This window comes from Aythya fuligula, chromosome 1 (assembly GCF_009819795.1).
Source record: "Aythya fuligula isolate bAytFul2 chromosome 1, bAytFul2.pri, whole genome shotgun sequence".
In the NCBI taxonomy this organism is placed as follows: Eukaryota; Metazoa; Chordata; class Aves; order Anseriformes; family Anatidae; genus Aythya; species Aythya fuligula.
The window spans coordinates 144983575-145003219 of NC_045559.1; the positions used below are offsets into that span (position 1 = coordinate 144983575).

The 19645-nt window shown below is 35.9% G+C and overlaps 1 protein-coding gene across 2 annotated transcripts in view; it reads left to right on the forward strand.

The window, feature by feature from the left end:
* The window catches only part of MYO16 (myosin XVI), a 374412-nt gene that overhangs the window by 207655 nt on the left and 147112 nt on the right, over positions 1–19645 (forward strand). For both annotated transcript variants that reach the window (XM_032185978.1, XM_032185970.1), the window contains exons 14-16: positions 1362–1467; positions 4533–4650; positions 11673–11820. In XM_032185978.1, the coding sequence (XP_032041869.1) occupies positions 1362–1467; positions 4533–4650; positions 11673–11820 (372 nt within the window). The remainder of the gene's footprint in view (positions 1–1361; positions 1468–4532; positions 4651–11672; positions 11821–19645) is intronic.

The following is a 19645-nucleotide window of genomic DNA, read 5'->3' on the forward strand; positions in this document are numbered from 1 at the left end:
GGTATAGTGTGCTTATGAAGTCAATTCTGTGGAAATACTGGTTTCACATTAGCTAGGACAGTGACCTTGATTTCATCTGATTTGTTTACCTTCAGTTTGTTGGCCTGGTTTAAATATGTCTTTGTGGCCTATTAAATGAGTTCTTTTCATAACATACATGCAGGTTGCAAACCTTTGCAGTCTTGGACCACAAACCTCCTACTGATGCCAGCAGGAGTTTGAAGACCAGGGTCAGACTCCAGCTTGTTCCAGAAGCATGCAGGACACAGTTAAAAGTAGTCTGACATTATATACAGTAATGAGAAATCCATCCTGACACCTAGGAATACATCTCACCAGGCAAACAAATATGATATCCCCCAGAGCTGCATGTATGTCTTATAAGAACTGAATGAGAATAAGTAGCAGAGATCTTAGCTCTGCCTGAGGATGAAGACTTTTTTTTTTTCTTCCCTCTTTTTTTTTTTTTTTTCCTTTATTTAATTTTCTTCTTCGAAGTGAGATGTGAACAGGTATGGCAGTGGCCAGACATACTATTTTTGCTGCCCTCTCATTTTCATAAACTAGGTAACAGACTGACCAACCAGCACAGCCATTGTACTGGTGAAAATCTAATCTGGCTGTTGTAGAAAAAGCCTTTTAAATTTGATCAAGCAGATAAATGAAGGAGAAACATCAAATTACGTTTCATTTGGTTCAGTTTCCTATAAAGAAAACAGTTGTAATTCATACAAGAATTTCCTACATTAATTTCTTCATCAGGCTTCACTAACTTTATCCTTTCCATCTTCATGCTTAAAATGCGCCACTGAGTTTGCTTCCCTCCCCCATTCCTCCACTTTTATGTTGTTTCTTCCTATCTGCCTTAATCAAATTGCCTATTAACTCATTTTCTTTGTTCATATTCCCCCTCAGAAATTCTCATTGGTAGAAATATATATTCCACATCATTAACAAGAAATTTAATGAATCAGAATCACTGAAGTCAGAGTATGCACTGCAGAGACTGGGCAGCTTGTGAAATCTCCTCAGCTTCTTGACTATGTGGCAGCAAAAAGAAATTGTGCCCTACTAACACAAGTGCTCTGTGCCAGCTGACTCTTCAAACATCCTTTTCTTTCCTCTATTTCCTCTCTCTTCTTCCTATTGCTTTCTACCTTTTTCTTTTTTTCTGATTCCTCTCATTGCCACAGTAGTATTTCCCCATCTGGATAAAGAACCAGGCAGCACAAGCAGACTGCTTTGCTGGACAAAAGATATCTTAAATCCATTCCAACGGAGCTAGCAGAGAGTATAAGTAATATCTCAAATATAAAAATAACAGTGATTCTCACATCTCTTCCTTGCCTGTTATCTTACAGTGGAGAGAGTGGGTCTGGAAAGACCGAAGCCTGCAAACAGATAGTGAAGCACCTCACTTGTAGAGCCAGCTCCAGCAGAAGTACCTTTGATACAAAGATAAAGCATGTAAGTAGCATTCTGAACACTTGAGTTGAACAAGACAAAAATCTGGCTTCTTTGACAGGCAAAATACATGTAATTCAAAGGTGAAGGGAAAAGGCATCTGCTATGCTGAAGTTCATAACGGGTTTATCACCTCCATTCAAGGTAAAGGGGGTTTCTTTCCTGTATTGGTCTGAATGGGAGCAGGATTAAGCTCACATTGATGTGATGAGAGGAAACCAAAAAGTGGAGTCCAGTTTTGATGAATAGGAACCATATGTGTGCTAAGGTACTGTGTCCTAAATATGTACTAACTGCCTTCAGTAAATAAATAATTTTTTCTGTTTGTGATGATGCTTCTTTGGCCAGTCTAAGAAGCAAGCACTCAGTCATCTGGAGTAATATTATGTGAAACAGAAATTGAAAAGTTGCAGGAGAACTGCAAGGGCTGGTTCAAGTTTTGTGACTCAGTGGTTGTACACTAAATACGGAATAGGCAAGTGTTCTGAAATATTTGCATGTTTAATTCCCATAGCAGAACCAAATTCTGTTCAGTGCATATCGTGAAGTCATGAGAACCTGCTTCACATATCAGATACACTTGGCTCCATGCTAATACATTGCAAATGTAAAGTTTTAATTTGACTGAACATCGTAACTCATTGGTGTTTTATTATGGCGGTAACACTGCTATAAAGGTTCAGACTCACATTATAAATTATGCTGGAATCTAGGTTGCAAATTCAAATTCTTTCAAAAAACTGCCTTTGCTGATGAAACTACTCATCTGAGATCCTGGTTAAGAGGCAGATTTACATGTAAAGTTTTAACACAATCTATATTCTTGTAACAGTTGTGTTTCATACTTTTTTTTTTTTTTTTTTCCAAATCTTTCATTTATCCTTCCTCCTTTACAGCACTTACATTCAACCCAGGATAATTTTTTTTTTAGGTTTAACTTGCCATATGCATGATACCTTACAAAATTCTGGACTCATTCATTGTGTTTGTTTTTTAATGATATAACATGCATCACTCAAAGCACAATGCTTTTTTCCTGAATTATGCATGATTAAGTCCAGAAAGGTGACAAAACAGTGTCAAAGAATAGCTGATGCTAACATACAACCTACAAATCAGGATTATTGGGATGTGGGAAAGACCATAGATACACTGGTTCCTATTTAGTACATTCTAGCCAGTAAGTTAATCAAAGTCCTATGGATTAGGGCTGGATTTTAGAAAACAGTGGTTTTAATGTTGTATAAAGACATTAAAAAAGCCTGATCACACTGAAAGCACAACAACTGAAAAACAAACAAACAAACAAAACAAAAACAACACACTAGTTTTGCTTTCCTTCATGCATTCATACAACTTCCATGTTAAAGTGTTTTTCAATGTGATCCTGCTTCATGTATGTTCCTCAACTGACACATTTAACCTGTGCTGCACTTGACAATGTTAACAATACTGTTGCTTATTTTCGCTTTTTAATATAAATTATGAAGATGAATGTTTCAATGATAGGGACTGTACACTTTTATTTTGATTCTGTGAGCCAGATCTTCAGTTTATATCTATTTCTACTGTTTTTTGTTGTTGTGTTGTTTTTTAGTTTACTACCTACTTTTTTGTTTTCTTGTACTTTTGAACTGATCTGACCATAGATGTTATTGAATTAGAACTGCAAAATTCAGGTCAGATCCTTCAAATCCTTTTGTTTTCAGAAAGTTCAGGTTAAATAAGAAATCAGTTAATAATTAACTTTCTGAATAAGAAACTGAAAGCTGTATGTTTTTGGATACAAATTTGGCAGCAGTGGGAATTAGGAGGTGTGGGAGGTATTCCTGTTTCTGCTGCGATTTATCTCCTGCTTCCTGGTACAGTTTAAATCCCCACCAGGTCCTCTGGCAACAGTTCAGAGGACAGCATGTACCAGTATGTCCACTCTATTCTGCAAACAAAAAATAAAAGAATGTGAATCTTTTCATGCCGCTTGCCGTAGAGGTTAGAGTTTAGTTTAATAAACTGTTTAGTTTTACAGTATAGAATTAGTCATATGTGTCAATAACTCTTAGTCAATACAGGTAGAAGAGAAACATCATGTATTAAGAAAAATGAGTTGCATGTTGTAACAGTGGGACACTGGGATGGGACACCTGACTTCAGGTAGAGAATAGAGGTGTAGCAGATCCCACCCACGGGGGAATCAAGTGATGAATCTGATTTAGTTGCCTGTTAAGGTGCTCGAATGAACACCTGGATTTGTGCCTGTTGCAGTCATACATAGTATCGTTGGAAGTTACTAAAGCTGTACTGGTCAAACCGAGTGCTGAACTAGCCAAATTTCAGCAAATGCATCTTAAACTGCAATGCTACTGTAGTGCAACCAAAACTAGGCTTACTGGCTTTCTGCTGCCACCTACTGCACAAATAGCTGGTTTAATTAATGGTTCTGAAGCATCTGATTTTCAGAGCTTCTACCTTTGTGATTGGAACCACATGTTGTCTGTGCCTCTCCACGGCCCTCTTCCCTCCTGTCTCTTCGCAGCCAGGTTCATCCAGCTCCAGCAAACCACTGTTATATCAGAATGACAGTGTGTTGCAGACACATTGCAGTCAATTTCTCAGGATACAAGACAGGAAAGTGCTGAAGGGAATTCATTTAGTGTAATAAACTAATTACACACAAAAAGCTAAATACAGAGAGAAGATGGAAGAAAGAGGGCATATTTCATATTTTTAAATTAAATGTAGTGTTTTGAACATGCTCTTCTTAAAATATTTGCTGTGACCATGAAGATGTCACATGGAAATGCATTAGTCTGAGCCCATGTCTTACCCCTTCCATTTACAACTCCCACTATTCTGTCAGCACTTATTTTTTCCCAAGCTATTTTATTTTAAGTTCTGTACAGAAAATAAAATTTTAAGGAATTTGTTAAACTCCAAGCTAAAAAGTAATTTTTTTTTATTTTATTTTTTCTTTCTTCCAGTTACTGGTCTCAAATCAATCTCACTGATGTTTTTTGAAATATATTCCTGTTTATTTCCTCTCTTACTACTGCTTTACTATTTTCTTGCAGGTAAACTGTGTCTTGGAAGCCTTTGGACATGCTAAGACACCCCTGAATGATTTTTCTAGCTGTTTTATAAAATATTTTGAGCTACAGTTTTGTGAGAAGAAAAAAACATTAATTGCAGGTAAGTGTTATTTAAAACATGTGCTGATTTTATTTTGATACTACCCACAGACGATGTCAAGAGGTTCCAATGTGCCAAACATACAGGCAACAATGGACTTAAAGTGCGCGAAAGACGCAAGGGAGCTTTATGGAGTGTCAGAGGAACATGATTCATAACATGTAAATTCACAGATCCCTCAGAGTAGTTGTTAGGAGGGAGATTAGGAGGGAGAAAAATGCTCTGTGCAACCACCAGGTGGCAGAGAAACACAAGAAAAAAACCTTGACCACGGCTGATTCGTCTTTAATTGCCCAGGAAATCGTATTTCCCTTTATTCCTGAGATTAACAAACTGTGACAGCTGTGTATTGCTTTATTATCAGATAAAAGAAACAAAGAGATTACTTTTTGCATTTACAACTAGTATTTTTTTGGGTATTTTAAGTATTGCTTAAACAAGTGATAATCTTAGCTGTTTAGGGCAAACAAAAAAACAGGTATTCTCTGTAATACCAAAATAAGAAGTTATTAATTATAGCTTTGAGCTTCCTCTGAAGGAACTAGGAGTCATGTTCATGTTTCTTCTAATTAGAGGTAAAATAGTGTAAAGTTATTGACTGCTTTTACTATAAGTGGGAGTCTGCTAAATTCCCAGCAACAGTTCATTACTGATGAAAACGAATATTGGGCAAAACTTCAGTGGATTCTGAAAATTCTGATCATCAGAGCCAGTCTGGGAGCACTTTTATTTCTGGTTCGTGTCACCACGCAGCTTTGCCATTCATCCTTCTGAATGGCGAAGCTGCGTGGTGACACAATTTGATTCAAGTAACTTAGTTTTCATCAGATGAACATTTCCAAAAGTGCTTCATTTAAATAAATAAAAAAAATATTAATATGTTTATACTTTCAGAAGATGTTCTGAAAAAAAATTATTTGGAATTATTTCATAGTGGTAATTAGAATTTATTTTCGCAAGGGAGTTCACTGTGCCCTAGCAAATAACAGTGAAAATACTGCTGTGGGAAAAATCAGTACCACTTTTTTTTTTTCTGTTTTGCTTTATGATAAAGATAGGTTATTTAGAAAGAAAATGTAGAATTAAACAGTGGGATTTCTTTTCATTAATCAGCTGTTGCTTGATTAAAATAAAGGATGTAAACATCAGAATGGACTAAATAGCATCTGAATTGAGCTTGTAAAAATGTTCAATCCCTAAAACTAACATTTAAAAAATTCTATTTATTGTACATATTTTAGTAGAGTCAATGGAGTTACCACTTTGGACTATATTTATTTCTTGAGTGATCTGCTACTAAACAGTTTGTTTTCCTTTCATTGATCCATATGTGACTTGTGCTATTTTATTCTGCTCTAACACCAGAATGATAGTTTTTCTATGGATTTTCTGTGTTCCGTGTTAACATATTTCAGTGTATGAGCATTTCAGAATAATAGCTTGCTTAGTTTTCACAGCACTTCTGACCTTAAATTGTGTCATTCAGTTCCTCAGATGAGGATAACATAGAAGCTTCAAGGTCACATATTCCCAAAATTCTTGGGCATCTTGCTTGAGATTTCAGGGACCTGATTTTTTAAGCAGATTTACCTATACTCACCAGTTTAATTCACAGCCTTTGTCTGTGAAGGATATAAATGTGGAAGCTGCTAACCAGGCTCTGATGTCAGTTTTCTGGTACACTGATGCTGTGTTTTTATCACTTTGAAACTATAGGTATAAAATAAGAAAAACTGGGGTTGAGTCAAGTCCATTAACAAATATAAACGATTGACTTATCTGCCCAGCCATCCTCCAAATATTTAGGGACTGAGTCATTTACTTTTAACAAAACTTAGATAGCCAAAAGTTCCAAAATTTAAAGTCAAGAGTGAGAAGTTCCAGTACAGCAGAAAAAGTTTTGTATATTTTTTGAAGTACGTGTATGTTGCAGTTGTTCATGCTGTTTGATTTGCATTGTAGATATTACTTTTTCTAGGCCACTGCTAAGTATAACTTTTGAATGAAATTGTCCCTGTTTTATACCACCATAAATGAGAAAAGAATCTGGTGCATTGTCTGGTTTGAATCCTACCCAACAATTCTGTGTATCTATTTGAAAGATCATTTGAAGCAGTGTTTACTGTCTTACACTGTTTAAGCATGAATGAAGAGTGTAAATATGCAGAGCACCTGATTCTGCTGAGATATGACTTTATAACTCATTTAGGCAAACTGGGCTAAATATGTCTGGTTTGTAAACAAAACTTCAAGTGACACTAGGCTGCCTCCAACAAAGGGGTTAGGCTGTTGAAACTCTTTAAAACAGAGAGAGCTTCAAGGGGAGAGATCCAAAACAATGTACTTAGGAAGAGGCATGCAGAATATATATGTACATTTTTATTATAGAGGACAAGTTGAAAGTAGCATTCCTTGTATTTTAAGTGGAACTGGATGAAGTTATTGACAGTGGTTTTTTTTTTTTTTTTTTTTTTTTTTTTTTTTTTGTGCTGAAGTTCTTTCATGCCTGGGCCCTGGAAATACTCTGTCTGACTTTTGTCACATAAGGCTTATTCTTGTAGCAGGAAGTCCAAAATAGCCATAGAACAGAAATGGTGATCGTAGTTTTCATCTACAGGCTGGATTTGGTCTTTATTACAAACTGGTTCATTACCACAAGATTTGAATACAAGGGTATTCTCTTGAGTGTGATTCTACTGTAAGCCAGTACAAACATCTGTAGAGGTTTTATGTGTCTCCTCTGACCCTTGTTTCTCAGTGTTAAGTTGAAATGAGAGTTTTCAGGTGATAAGTGGCTTAGTGGTCAGCTACCTTTCATTGCTTTAGTCCAAACAAGTGGAAATAACCCAGATTAAGTCATTGTTCATTGTGACTGAATAAGGTAAGGCAGTGGGAACTAGTAAAAAGTGCATAAATATATTAGAACAAAATCAGAATAACCTACAGACCAGTAGTTAAATTAAGTTTTTAAAATAAACTCATACATAGCAGAACTCAAAGACTGACCTTCTGCCAAAAGAAACACAATCCTTTGCAGATGATGCTTCATATCAACAGCCTAGTAGTGACAGTCTGATTATATAACTATTTCTAGAATTAAAATTAATGCATTTTGTTTTTATTTAGAAAGAATGAAGATAAATGATATTTCATGTAAGTTGACGTAAGTTCTGAGATGAAAGGCAAGGCTTTTATCAGTTTCCTCAGGCATCTAATAAGGTTAGGAAAAGAAAATCAAGCCCGAGAAACTTGTTCTCCAATTTTTCCAACCTTGCTTTTCTTAGTCCTCACATTTTGAAAAGCAAAGTGATGTGTTTTTTGTTGATGGTGGTTTTTAAGTTGCACTAAAATGGAAGGATGTAACTTGAGTTGCGAAAAGAAGCAGAATGTATATTGGCCTGCCTGTGTTACAAACATTTTTGCTCACTTAAAAAAAAAAAAAAAGTTTCAGACTTTAATTTCCTTTTTTTCTTTTTTCTTTTTTTTTTTTTAATTTAAGAAAGACTGCAGCCAACTAAGGTCTAAGATGTATTTCTATACTGTGTTTCAGCTAAGAACTTTGAAATGTTTCGTCTTTACCAATTGCTGTGTTTAGGACTGCAAGGTTTTTGAGAGTTTCAGAGAATGCATAGCTCGAAGATTTCACTGGCCACACTTTCAGGGTCTGCTTGCTGACTCTGTAACAGCTCCGTAGATCAACTGGTTTGTTAGAGGAAGTACAAATGTCTTTGTGCCTGTAAGCACAGCTAACATTGCACAAACATAACAGACTCTGCTCTGGAACTCTATTATTTTTTCCTTTTATTTCATATATAGATTAAAGAACATATTTCTGTTTGTAGAAAAGCCATATTACTGTGATAGTTTTCTTTATGAATTACTTTAACTCAATTAAAGTGTTGCTGTGCTTGTTTTTTGCTGATCAGAGACTTGGCAGTTCTTAACAAATCTTCCTATTGCTGGAGATGCGAACTTAGATGAACTGTATTTAGTCTTATTAAAGTGGGTGACTTGAAGTAGCTGAAAAGGGCTGAATTAATTTGTGTCAACTATATAAGTGGTGTAGCCCATCATTAAAGTTAAATGTATTAATTAATCAGATAGATGATCTCCAGTACAATTTTTCTTGTTTTTATTAATCAGTGAAGGTTAAAAATACCTGAGTGTGATAGTTATGAAAGCCTTAGAGGAGATCTCTGCAAAGAAGAAAGTGATTAAAGATTAGTAATGGCTTCTTTTCAAGTTAATTGATGGTAGGGTTAGTTTTACAAAGTACGTTGCAAGCAGAATAAAGATGGAAGACAGGTTCATCTATCCTGTTTTACCCCGTTGAAATGGCAGCCAGGTAATGATTGATCCTGATCAAAGTGTGTGTCTGGGCCAGCCTTGCCATGATAGGTTAAGATGGTATTGCTTCAATTTGCAATGTGCTGCAAAGTTACTGGAGGCAGAAACATATCTTGCTACCAACATAATGATTTCCCAAGCGTGTCCTTTTACTTCTAGCATAGTTCTTTTTTTTTTCATAGTGCAGCAACTGAGGGTTAACTGGCTGATACATAATTTCTCATAATATAGACTCCGTAATAACAGTAATTTCCTTTTTTTTTTTTTTTTTTTTTTGGTAAGATGATTAAATGGGGACAGCTCAGGTCTCCTTGGTTCAGCAAGCCAGCTGTACAGCTCTGCTGTGTCAGTGCTACTGTCTCTTCCGTAGCTAGAACAATGTGGCTGTCAGCACATGTTAGGCCATGCCTGTACTGTTAAATAAAAGAAAGGGTGGAAAGTCACCCTGGGTGGTGTACAACTGATCTTCTGCACTACTTTACTGGTGTCTGTCTGGGATGGTTTGACTTGTGTGGAGTAGTGCTTCATGAGACAGTGCATGGTTATATGTATTTCAGGGACAGCACTTACCTGCTGAGACCATTCTCAAAACAATATGTTCAAGATTCATTGGTTTTATTTCCCTCCATATTACACAGTCTTTCAACACTATTCTCCCAGGGCACATTCCCTCATACACATAACTTCAAATATCTTCAAGTTTACAGTGTTTCATTTAACAGTATAGGCAGAGATGTAGAGCTCTCCAGAAGATAAGAAGGTGAAAAATTGAAGGTGAAAAGTAAAATCTAATTACCAGACAAATACAGATGGTATAGCAATAACCAAGCTAGCTGTGGATACTAGCAGCTGTGTGGTGATAGAAGTGTGACATTCTGGCTTTGATCTTAGCCTTTTGGCTAATGTGGCTACCATGCTTCTGATAGACACACAGAGATCTAGCCTATATAACTTTACTCAGTGTTGCACTGAGCAATGCCATTAAACTTTAATGCCTGACTCCAAAGCTGTTTTTGAAAATACAGTTTCAATGGTCCCCATCTTTAGAAATCTTTAAATTCACTCTGCCTTCAAACTTCAAGTGTCTCAGGCATTTTAAGTTGTGCTTCTTGATATGCCTAGAAATGCAACAGTTTTGACTGCACTGAATAATTCAGTGCTATTTTATGCTTAATCCCACTTTGCTTCAAAAAAGGAAAAACAAAAAAGAATTGAGAAAAGTTAGTGGCTCAAAAATGGTATGCATTTAGAGAACATATCTATTGTGCATCTACAGGATGCATATACCTGTATTTATGTCATTGAATCTGCAACAACTACGTGTTGAGTTGGTCATCATCCAGACTGTGGGAAGTTATGGTTTAATATCCCTCTCTGCTCAAAGGGTTTCAAAAATATAGCTCTTCTGTTGCTGAGAAGTACAGTTTAAACTCCACAACCTTTTCCAGGGTAAGGATGCTCACATAAGGATGCTAAGACACTGTGAAAGCTCTGCCATGTTGTGGAGATTGAAAAACATGAAGCTGCAACATAATGTACTATATCTGAGTTGGGGAGGTCTCAGTTGTGTACGAAGGGACCGGACCTGTGTGTGGTCTTTGCACCATAGCTAGTGTTTTACATTAAAGAGTGATGAGATACAGTTTACAAGCAGCATGTAAGTGGGAACTGGAGTCAGGTCTGTGCTCAGAGGGCTTTGACCACTAGGTATGTTTAAGCTTTCCCTTCTTTTCTTTAGCCTGCTGTACCTGGGAACTGCATAGTATCGTACACTCAGTGGAGGGCTGAAGAGTAACCTGCCCAAAAAAGTGAACCTCTCTCTGTCTCCTCCACATATACCTCTAAAATGCCTTTTACCTGGTAAAGTAGGCAAATAGATCTAGGTGGCCAATATTACCTATGCTTTTGTGCTGTGCCTATTTCACGAACCTTAGTGGTCATGAAGTTTGAAGTTATGTATGATCCTTTAATCAGAATATCCATAGGCAAATCATGGTCAAGTTCTTCCTCCTTCCCCTTCTTCACAGATATGCTGATTCATGTGGCTTTTTATGTGGCAAGCTCTCATAGCGCTTCTGAGATTCCGCTGTTTCCCCAAGTACTGGTTAGTGAGGTTGTTGGTAACCATACGATTTATCTCATAGTGATCTAGAAGTAACCATCTAGAAGTTAGGTAGTCAATCTAAACTACTAATCCAAGCATTTTTGAGTGCCCACAGAGAAGGAGGATATAGTTGCTTGGGCAGTTTTTTCTAGGACATCTTGAATCTTTCTTGCATCTTTCTCTCTCCATGAAGAGGGAGCTTGGAATAGATGCCAATTCTCAGATGGCTACCCTTTGGTAGATGACTAATAGTTTGTCTCTTAGAAAGTCTTGCCAAATATGACAACTGGTTCCTTAAGCAAACAAAACAGACTATAAATCAACATCATTATCTTTAAAAATAAAAGAAACACATTTGTTCCACAAATGTTAGTTGAATTGGGGTTTTATATGTGATTTATAGAGAAAACCATAGTTGTATGAATGGTAATATTTTTAATATTATGCTTACTTCAGACTGCTTTATAGAAAGATTTTCTATTTGTCAGTGTTGCAGTGTTGAATGGTTTAAAATATATGAGTTTAGAGCAATCAATATAATGATAAATTTATTTGTTTGTTTCTTAATCAGCTAGGATTTATACATACATGTTGGAGAAGTCTCGTGTCATTATGCAACCTCTCAACCAGAGTAATTTTCATGTTTTTTACTTGATGATGGATGGTCTGTCTGCTGAAGAAAAATACGCGCTGTACCTCAGTAATTTGTCTGCACACAGGTAGGAAAACAACTTTATATTTAGTATTAATATTTTTCTTATTTTAACGCCTGTGATCTGCTGAGGTCCTTCCTCAAGTAGTTAACTTTTCTGTCCTAACTCTTCAATGTTATTTAGTAAGTTATTTAAACTAAAAAGTAGTTATTTTAACTAAAAAAGTAAAAAGTTAAAAGTATCTATTTTAACTAAAAAAAGTAAAAAGTTAAAAGTAGTTATTTTAACTAAAGTAATTTAGTACTGAGTCTGTGCTAACAAGGATTTCATTCTTAAATGACTCTCTTAAAAAGTCAGTCGTATGTCTACTAGGATTATTACCTTAAAGGAGAAAGAGAAAAAAAAATGAGGCTTTCATTTTGGAATGAAAACATATTCCCAAGTTAGATTATTTGCCTTTCTTTCTTCAGTCTTTCCTAGGTGATTCCTAAGCAATATCACTAAAATGAGAGAAGCCTAGTTGGCATTAATGGTCTTCCCTTAAATTGGTTAAGTTTATAATGAGTGCAATGAGTAACTATAAAATGACCAATAGTAATTAAAATGATTTAAACTGAGTGTTTTCAGTTTTTTGTATCTGCATGTTTTTCCCATGGATTTCTCTCTCAACCTTTTCGTCTGGCTAATACCTGCATAAAGCAGTACTTCTCAAGTTTGGGCCTGTAAAGAGAAAGACACAGCATTCATTTTTGTGCAGGAATAGTTACTTGATTTTGATTGTCTTAAACAGAAATCTTTATGCTACCATTGTATGGTAATGTTTTAACCTGTTAACACATTTCATATTGTACAGAATAGAACAAAGCACTAACTTTGAAGTAACCTGAGGCTAAATTGCTTTACCAAAAGCTTTCAAAAGGAGTGTGTGTGGGAGAAGAGTTAAATTCTGTTTAAAATCCTTTGAAGACCACAAGGATTCTCAACTCCTGATCATTAATTTATTGCTCTTTTATCAAATGTTGTTTGGATTCCCTCAGTTTATTCAGAAAATGGAACAGTTTGAAGTCATTTTGCAAGAAGCTCCAACAGGAAAGAACATAGCAAAAACCTGAATAATTATATTCACATGAACAAAGAGTTATCTGATAAGATAACTGATAAGCATCCAAAAAGAACAAAATAGCATTTCTAAATAGTTGTCTGTATGTGCCAAAAGTTTTAGAAGTAATTTATGGCTGAATATTTGCATAAAGCTGCTTTTATCAATAAAGCTTTGCTTTGGCTACATAGAATAGGTTGTATCTTTCATGATTGAGAGTTTGGGCCATGTATTTCTTTCCTACACTCCTGAGTATAGGAGTTCAGTGGCACAGATTTTTCTTGGTTGATGGAGTTAAACTAGGGGTAAGTTTGTACAGCATCAAATTCATACAAGAATTGGGAAGGCAGAATTTGGCTTTTGTTAGTAATTCAAGATTTCTGGCTTAGTCAAATTTTTATGAGATCATATCATTCTGGTAACATCAATAAGTGAATTTGTTATGTTTTCTTTAAACAAGTGTAATCTTGACTCTACTATCAAATTTAATCAGATAACAGCCCCTTTGAAACTATAGGTGGTTCATAACCAACTCGTTTCTGATAATTTTTCTGTTCCTTTTTATATTGTTTGAAGTTGCACCTTAAAGTAGAAGATTAAACAGTCTTAATAAATAATGTCTATTAAGATCACAAGATACCCCTGTTTCTTCATTGTTTGCTTAAGCCATTATAATATGAGAAATGAGATGTAGCATTGATTCCTTATTCTCTTTTTAAATGAAAGTACCTGAAAGAGTCGTAGCAGTATTGTTGATAGTGGTTATTTTTATGCTTGGTGCTGTAAAAGGTGAGAGGTAGTTCATGTGCTAAACAGTTTACAGTCCTGCATTAAGAGTCACTGTAAATAATAAAAAGGGGAAACCCCTCCCCTTTAGAGTCACTAAGAGTTTCAGTAAGGCTGGAGTTTCACCCCAATCTGTAGGACAGTTATTAGGTTGTACTTCTGCAGTGCTTGATGCTGTCCAGGGAGGGATATTGAGTTTAGAAACTTCAAGGCATGTGCTTGCAAACATAACAACTGTTAGGGCAGCTTGTGAAAACCAGGAGTGGGCCACATTTTTTTTGGAGGCTATATATAGCTGGGGTCTTGGAATAGCAAGCCACATAAACCTTCGTAGGGAGGGACCAGAATGAATACGTCTCCCACTGTATCTGCATGTGGATCATGGTGAATAAGGACAGAAACAATTTCTGAAAGGTAAGATCATTTTTCAAGATTGAACAGGGGGAGCACATCAGATAAAGAGAGAGTCTCAAAAGGGCAAGTCAAGGCTTTTTGCTTCACAACAATTACTCCCCTGCATTCATTTCATTCAGAATCTGATTTTATCAGTAGATACTTGATTGAAATTTCCAAAATTTCTCCTAACTTTGTGTGTTTCAAACGAACTTCAGAATTTTATTTTGCTGATGGTATGTAATACAAGAGAGACGAGAGACTAGAGATTTATACCTATATTCTTGATTTGCTCTTTTTTTTTTTTTTTTTTTTTTTTTTTTTTTTTTTTTTTTTCTTTTGCCTGGGTGCAGATACAATCCCATTACAGTAAGCATTGGTTTTCTGGCACGTGAAGCTTAGCTTCATAGTTACAGTATGTGCTACCTTAGTGATAAATCTTGCAATCAAAGTGAAAGAAAGCAAAGTAGAGAAGTGACGATGGTGACAGATCAGTTTATAAATTGTCTTTATGACGAAGAAATGGAGCTAAACAGAGATCACAAAGACAAAAAAAAAAAAAAAAAAGTGGGAAAAATCTTACAGAAAAATGTTGAGAGATCTGGTTTTACTTTTGGGGGCCAATTGTTTCATATTAGCACTGATATCCCAAAGCTATAGTGTATATATAAAAACAAAAGAATGTCTTTGTATAGCAGGTATAAGTAATATACTCAAATATGCTGTCATTAAAAATCATGTCATTACGTTTGTGTATGCATATTAGAGACATAACTTAAGGCTACTTAGTTACAGAAAATTGTTTCAGAAAAGATAGTTCAGCCTGATATTCACCATTTTTGGTTTAAAGAAGGTTGCTAGTTATCCTAACTGATTGTACTGTTGTGGCTTCTGGTAGGCAAACTCATGCAATGCTCTCAGCACTGCAGGTTGATACAGACAAAAGGATATTTTTTAGTCCTCCCTTGTAATGTCAGATCTTTGTCACCCTAGATTTATAGGTTGAAATATGCTGTTTGCAAGTGAACTGTATCTGTAAAAATAAATAGCGTCAGGCTTGGGAAAATGTAAATGCACACATTCATGCAGAAGCTGGACTGTGGTCAGGGACTACATTTTGTGTTTGTAGTTCAGGCTGCTATTCCCAGGCATGTAAAACTTTCCTTCTGCTCACAGAAGAATGTACACTGCAGTGTGTGCTCTGCCTGTGATATTTCCCTCACCCCCTAAAAGCAAGGAAATTCATATGCCACAATAGCTGTAGATAGTTCACAGAACTGATTTTTTTTTTTATGGTTTTTCAGTGCTGGTCCCTGTCCACTCTCAAAAAGAAACCTTTCCATTAATTTAATGTATAAAGTAGTAATTTTAGTGAAGTGATTGAATTCTGAATGTAAGTTGATCAGGATATTTTTGCTTGACCACTGAGGAAATCACCTCCCATTCTAAATGGTAAAGTCTGGTTTTCACAAAGGAGTTGGAGAAAACAGTAAGGTAAAGTGACTGGTATAGAAAAGATCCCAGTATACATTTTTCCAGAGACATTATGTGCAAAGCCTTAAATTTGATTTGTGTGTGTGTGTGTTTCCAGGCATCATCTTTTCTAACAAGCACTTATACAATGTGTACAAAATGGTAATTATTTATTGCCATCCACGTGGATCCCCACTCTGCCTTTCCCTCACACACGAGAGCTCAAGATGAGAGTTTTCAAGATAGTGAGTGGCCGCGTAATCCAACTTTTTCCAGTTCAGCGTACTAGGGAGGCAGCCTTTGTTTTCTAACTGCTATAAAGACAGGATGACATTACATGTTTCCATGTCTTCTCTATTTTCTCTATTTCTTCTCCTTACCCCTTTTCCTCTGGATACCTTTTTGTTTGTTTGTTTCCAACTGTTTGTTTAGTTTCTTGTTTAAAATGCAAAAGAGAGAATATACCTTCTGTTTTGTGTGTCAGTGTTGTTTGTCTACAAATGTAGCTGTGGCAGTCTAATTACATAAGGCAAATTCATAGAGAAAGGTTATTTTTTAATTAGTGCCACATAGCTGGAAAAATAGATGCTTTAGGGTTGTTCCAATCCTCTGATGTGCCATGCTTTTTCCTCATATTTAAGCATGATAGGTCACTTTTTTTTTTGCTCACAGATATTTACTTTGATTTAAACACTCAATACCCCCACGAAGTCCAGCTGCATCCTTAAAAATTCACAAATATAGTTATGCAATGCCATTTTGATCCCTTTACTTCATAAGTTACCTGTTGCTGTTATCTGTGCCTGATGACTAGAGGGAAATCTGAACAAGTGTTAGACCTGCCTTACAAGATTGTTTGGATCTAAATACTGTGAATGACATTACTAAATTTTGGAGGGTTGCATCAGATTTTCCCACATGTAGCAGTTCTGCTTGATTAATAACTTCCATATGAAGTGCCACGTTACATCACCTTACCAAAGTGCTGTTAGAGTTTGTGTGATGAAGATAGCTTTCAACATAAGTTACTTGTACCCAAGTCCTCACTCTCACCCCAATAAAGTTCAGCATTGAGGATCTGTGAGCTGCACTGGTGAGGATTGATGTGTTTTGTTTTTTTGTTTTTTGTTTTTTGACAGAATAAAGCTCCAGGCAGTCAGAAAAGTGGCATTTATTGTATTTAAATGAAGGAGGAAGGTAAAGATGAGACTCAGAGGTTCCTTGTCTGTCTTTCAGTTTTCCATTGCAAATGTATGGGCACGGGAGGGAAGACAAGCTGTGACAGGAGATGTTAAGCTTATCATCCCTGCAGCTGCATGGCCATAAGGGTCATTTTTTCTCTGGCCGTAGCCCCTTTCTAATTCTTCAGTGCAAATAAAGAAAGTTCTACTTATCTTTAAATGTCATTTCTTCTCAAGCACATCCATGGAAAACATACAGGGGAGACTTTTGAACCTTAAAATCATTCCCAAATAATAGATACAGTTTTTCTTTGCCTTCTTTGAGTTCTCTGTCTCTAGTGGTATTTTCAGGATTTAGTCAATTCCATGTAATGGCCAGAGAGGAGCCGAGGTAGGTGCTGTCCTGTGTGGGCAGAGGATCTGGGGGTAGCGGTGGGGTAGGACCCTCACCAGCCAGCACAGATCTTCAGCACCCACCAAGTCCAGAGATGTGCCACTGGGGTCAGATGCTGGTGACCAGAATGGCTGGGCAGGGTCATAGGAATGGCAATGGGCCAAGGCCAGGCTGGGATGTCAGCACACAGATGGGTTGGGGAGGTCCGTGGCTGTGCACAGGCCTGGCTGACCACAGCTCAGGCCACAACCAAACTCAAAAGATGCTCCAGAGCCAAGGGGGGGTCCCAGCAAAGCGTCCTGCACAGCCCATAAACCTTTGAGGAGGCAGGTGGCATTCAAGGCCCTGACAGAAATGTGAAAGGTCCTTCATCAATTTTCAATTAGTGTTAATGAATATCTAATCTGCTTTCCCACATGATCAAAAATCAGCTAAACCTTCAGAAATCACTATTAATTGCTCACTTTTGCATATGTATATTTTCTTCAGTGTATGTATTTTCTTTTGTAAAATAAAATAATCCTATAAACTTGTAGTTAATTAACATTTTCAATATGTGGCAGCTGTTTTGGCAACTATTCAGCTAAAGATTTGAAGTTTGTCTTTCACCCCTAAGATTTTATTGCCATGGATCTTCTGGCCCTTAAGTTCCTAGTAAGAAAGTGTATGAAGAAGAGGAAAAACCTGAATCAGTCTCCCGCTTCTTTTTCCTTTCCCAACCTACTTTATAATCTTACATGAAGGCATATAGATAACTTATCACTGGATTCTACTGTCTTTATGCTCATCTTCCTGTACTTAACATTGACAACCCTACTAAAACACGAGCAAAGGACTTGAAATTTAGAAGTGCATCTGATGTTTTACAGAGGATAAGTAATTTTAAAGACTGAGTGACTATATATGAGTGGTTCTCAAAGGCGGTATCTTAAATTCATCATCTTGCCATTATCCTACTCCAACATATGTAATGAATGTTGATTAGAAAGTTAATTCTCAAATATTTATCCTGGAATTGTTCTAGGAAAAGTTTTTTTACCTTTCCTACAGTATCTCTGGAGCACTGAGATAAAGTTATTCATCATTAGGTATCCAAGTTAAATTGAATATCATGTCTAATACAATTTAATTATTAAAAAAACAAATTCTGCTTGTAATCACTTTGCATTAACAGCTGAAGGGTTTAGAGGTGAAACGTAGATTAATGTGAAAAAAGATTTTATGTTTTCTGCAGTCGTTAGAATTATTTTTAATGCATAAAGGTTCAAAGACATGTTTTTTCTTATATTTCAGGTGTCTTAAAGTAATATGCCCTGAATTTGTGTGTGCATGCACATATATAGGCATTTATTGGAAAAAAAGTATACTTAGTGAAAACTAGATTTTTATCCCATTTTTCTGTTTTCTGTTTTTTGTTTGTTTGTTTTCCTGATAGTCTCTTCTCTTGTGAAAGGCCTCTTAAATTGCAAAAAAAAAAAAAAAAAAAAAAAAAAAAAATTAAAATAAATACTGTTCTGACTGAACAAATCCATACTTTTTGTTACTGTGCAAGTTTTTCTGTCCTAACTATATTGCGCATAGCAGAATTCTGTTCTCAAAAACAGCACATTGCTGTTCTCAAAAAAGCTTGCATTTTAAGTACATGAGTACTTACAAGACAGTGCAGTGATACAGCACAAGCTGTGTATATTAGCATGCCTAGACTGCAAAGGACCATTGAGGTTTAAAGATTTTTCAAGTGTGCTTGATAAACTTTCTAACTAATGTGGTAATGGGAGAAGCCATGCCGTGAAAATCCAGTTTTGAACCCAGATTTCAAAACCTGAGGGAGTTAATCAGGAACTTTATTGTTCCATCAATGAAGATCTGATGTCCTTGAAGTTTTCGTATGGTTGTGGATGATGCATTTAAAAATGCTTCAGAGTTGAAATCAATGCAGCAGCATCTATGATAAGGAGGCATATAAGTTTAGAGCATACATGTACATGTATATACGTAGAGCAGCTGGAGAGAAAAATAAATTTGGTATATGTATTTCCATGGGTGATCGAGGGCTGTAGTAGCTACACAAATTTACAGGGAAGTTAATGACAATTGAAAATAAGAAATAATTAATTTGTGAAGACAAGCAAAATGCACTTATTTGATTTAACTTTTTTTTCTATTATTCACATTATTTGTAATATCTGCAATACTTGGCACATTATTTTGTGTAAGTTAATATGTATCCAAGCTAAATAAATAAAATTGTGTTTTCTCTCTGAAAAAAAAAAAAAAAAGTAACCATACTCAATAGCATTTCAGTTTTCACTGGCTGTCAAAAAGTAAGGATCTCAGATAGGGTTCAGTATCAGTAAATATTAAACCACTAATAGAATATAGTCTGCATTTTTTCATGAGAAAAGTATAAAAACTGGAGACAATGTTTTTAAGCTTCTTCTTTTTTTTCTGAAAATACTTAAGGATTTTTTTTTCTGTTATGAAGTGGAAGAGACCTTCACAGAAAGCACTGTGTATTCTTTTTCCAGAAGACGGATTCTTTACAAGGTTCTTAAATTAGACTTC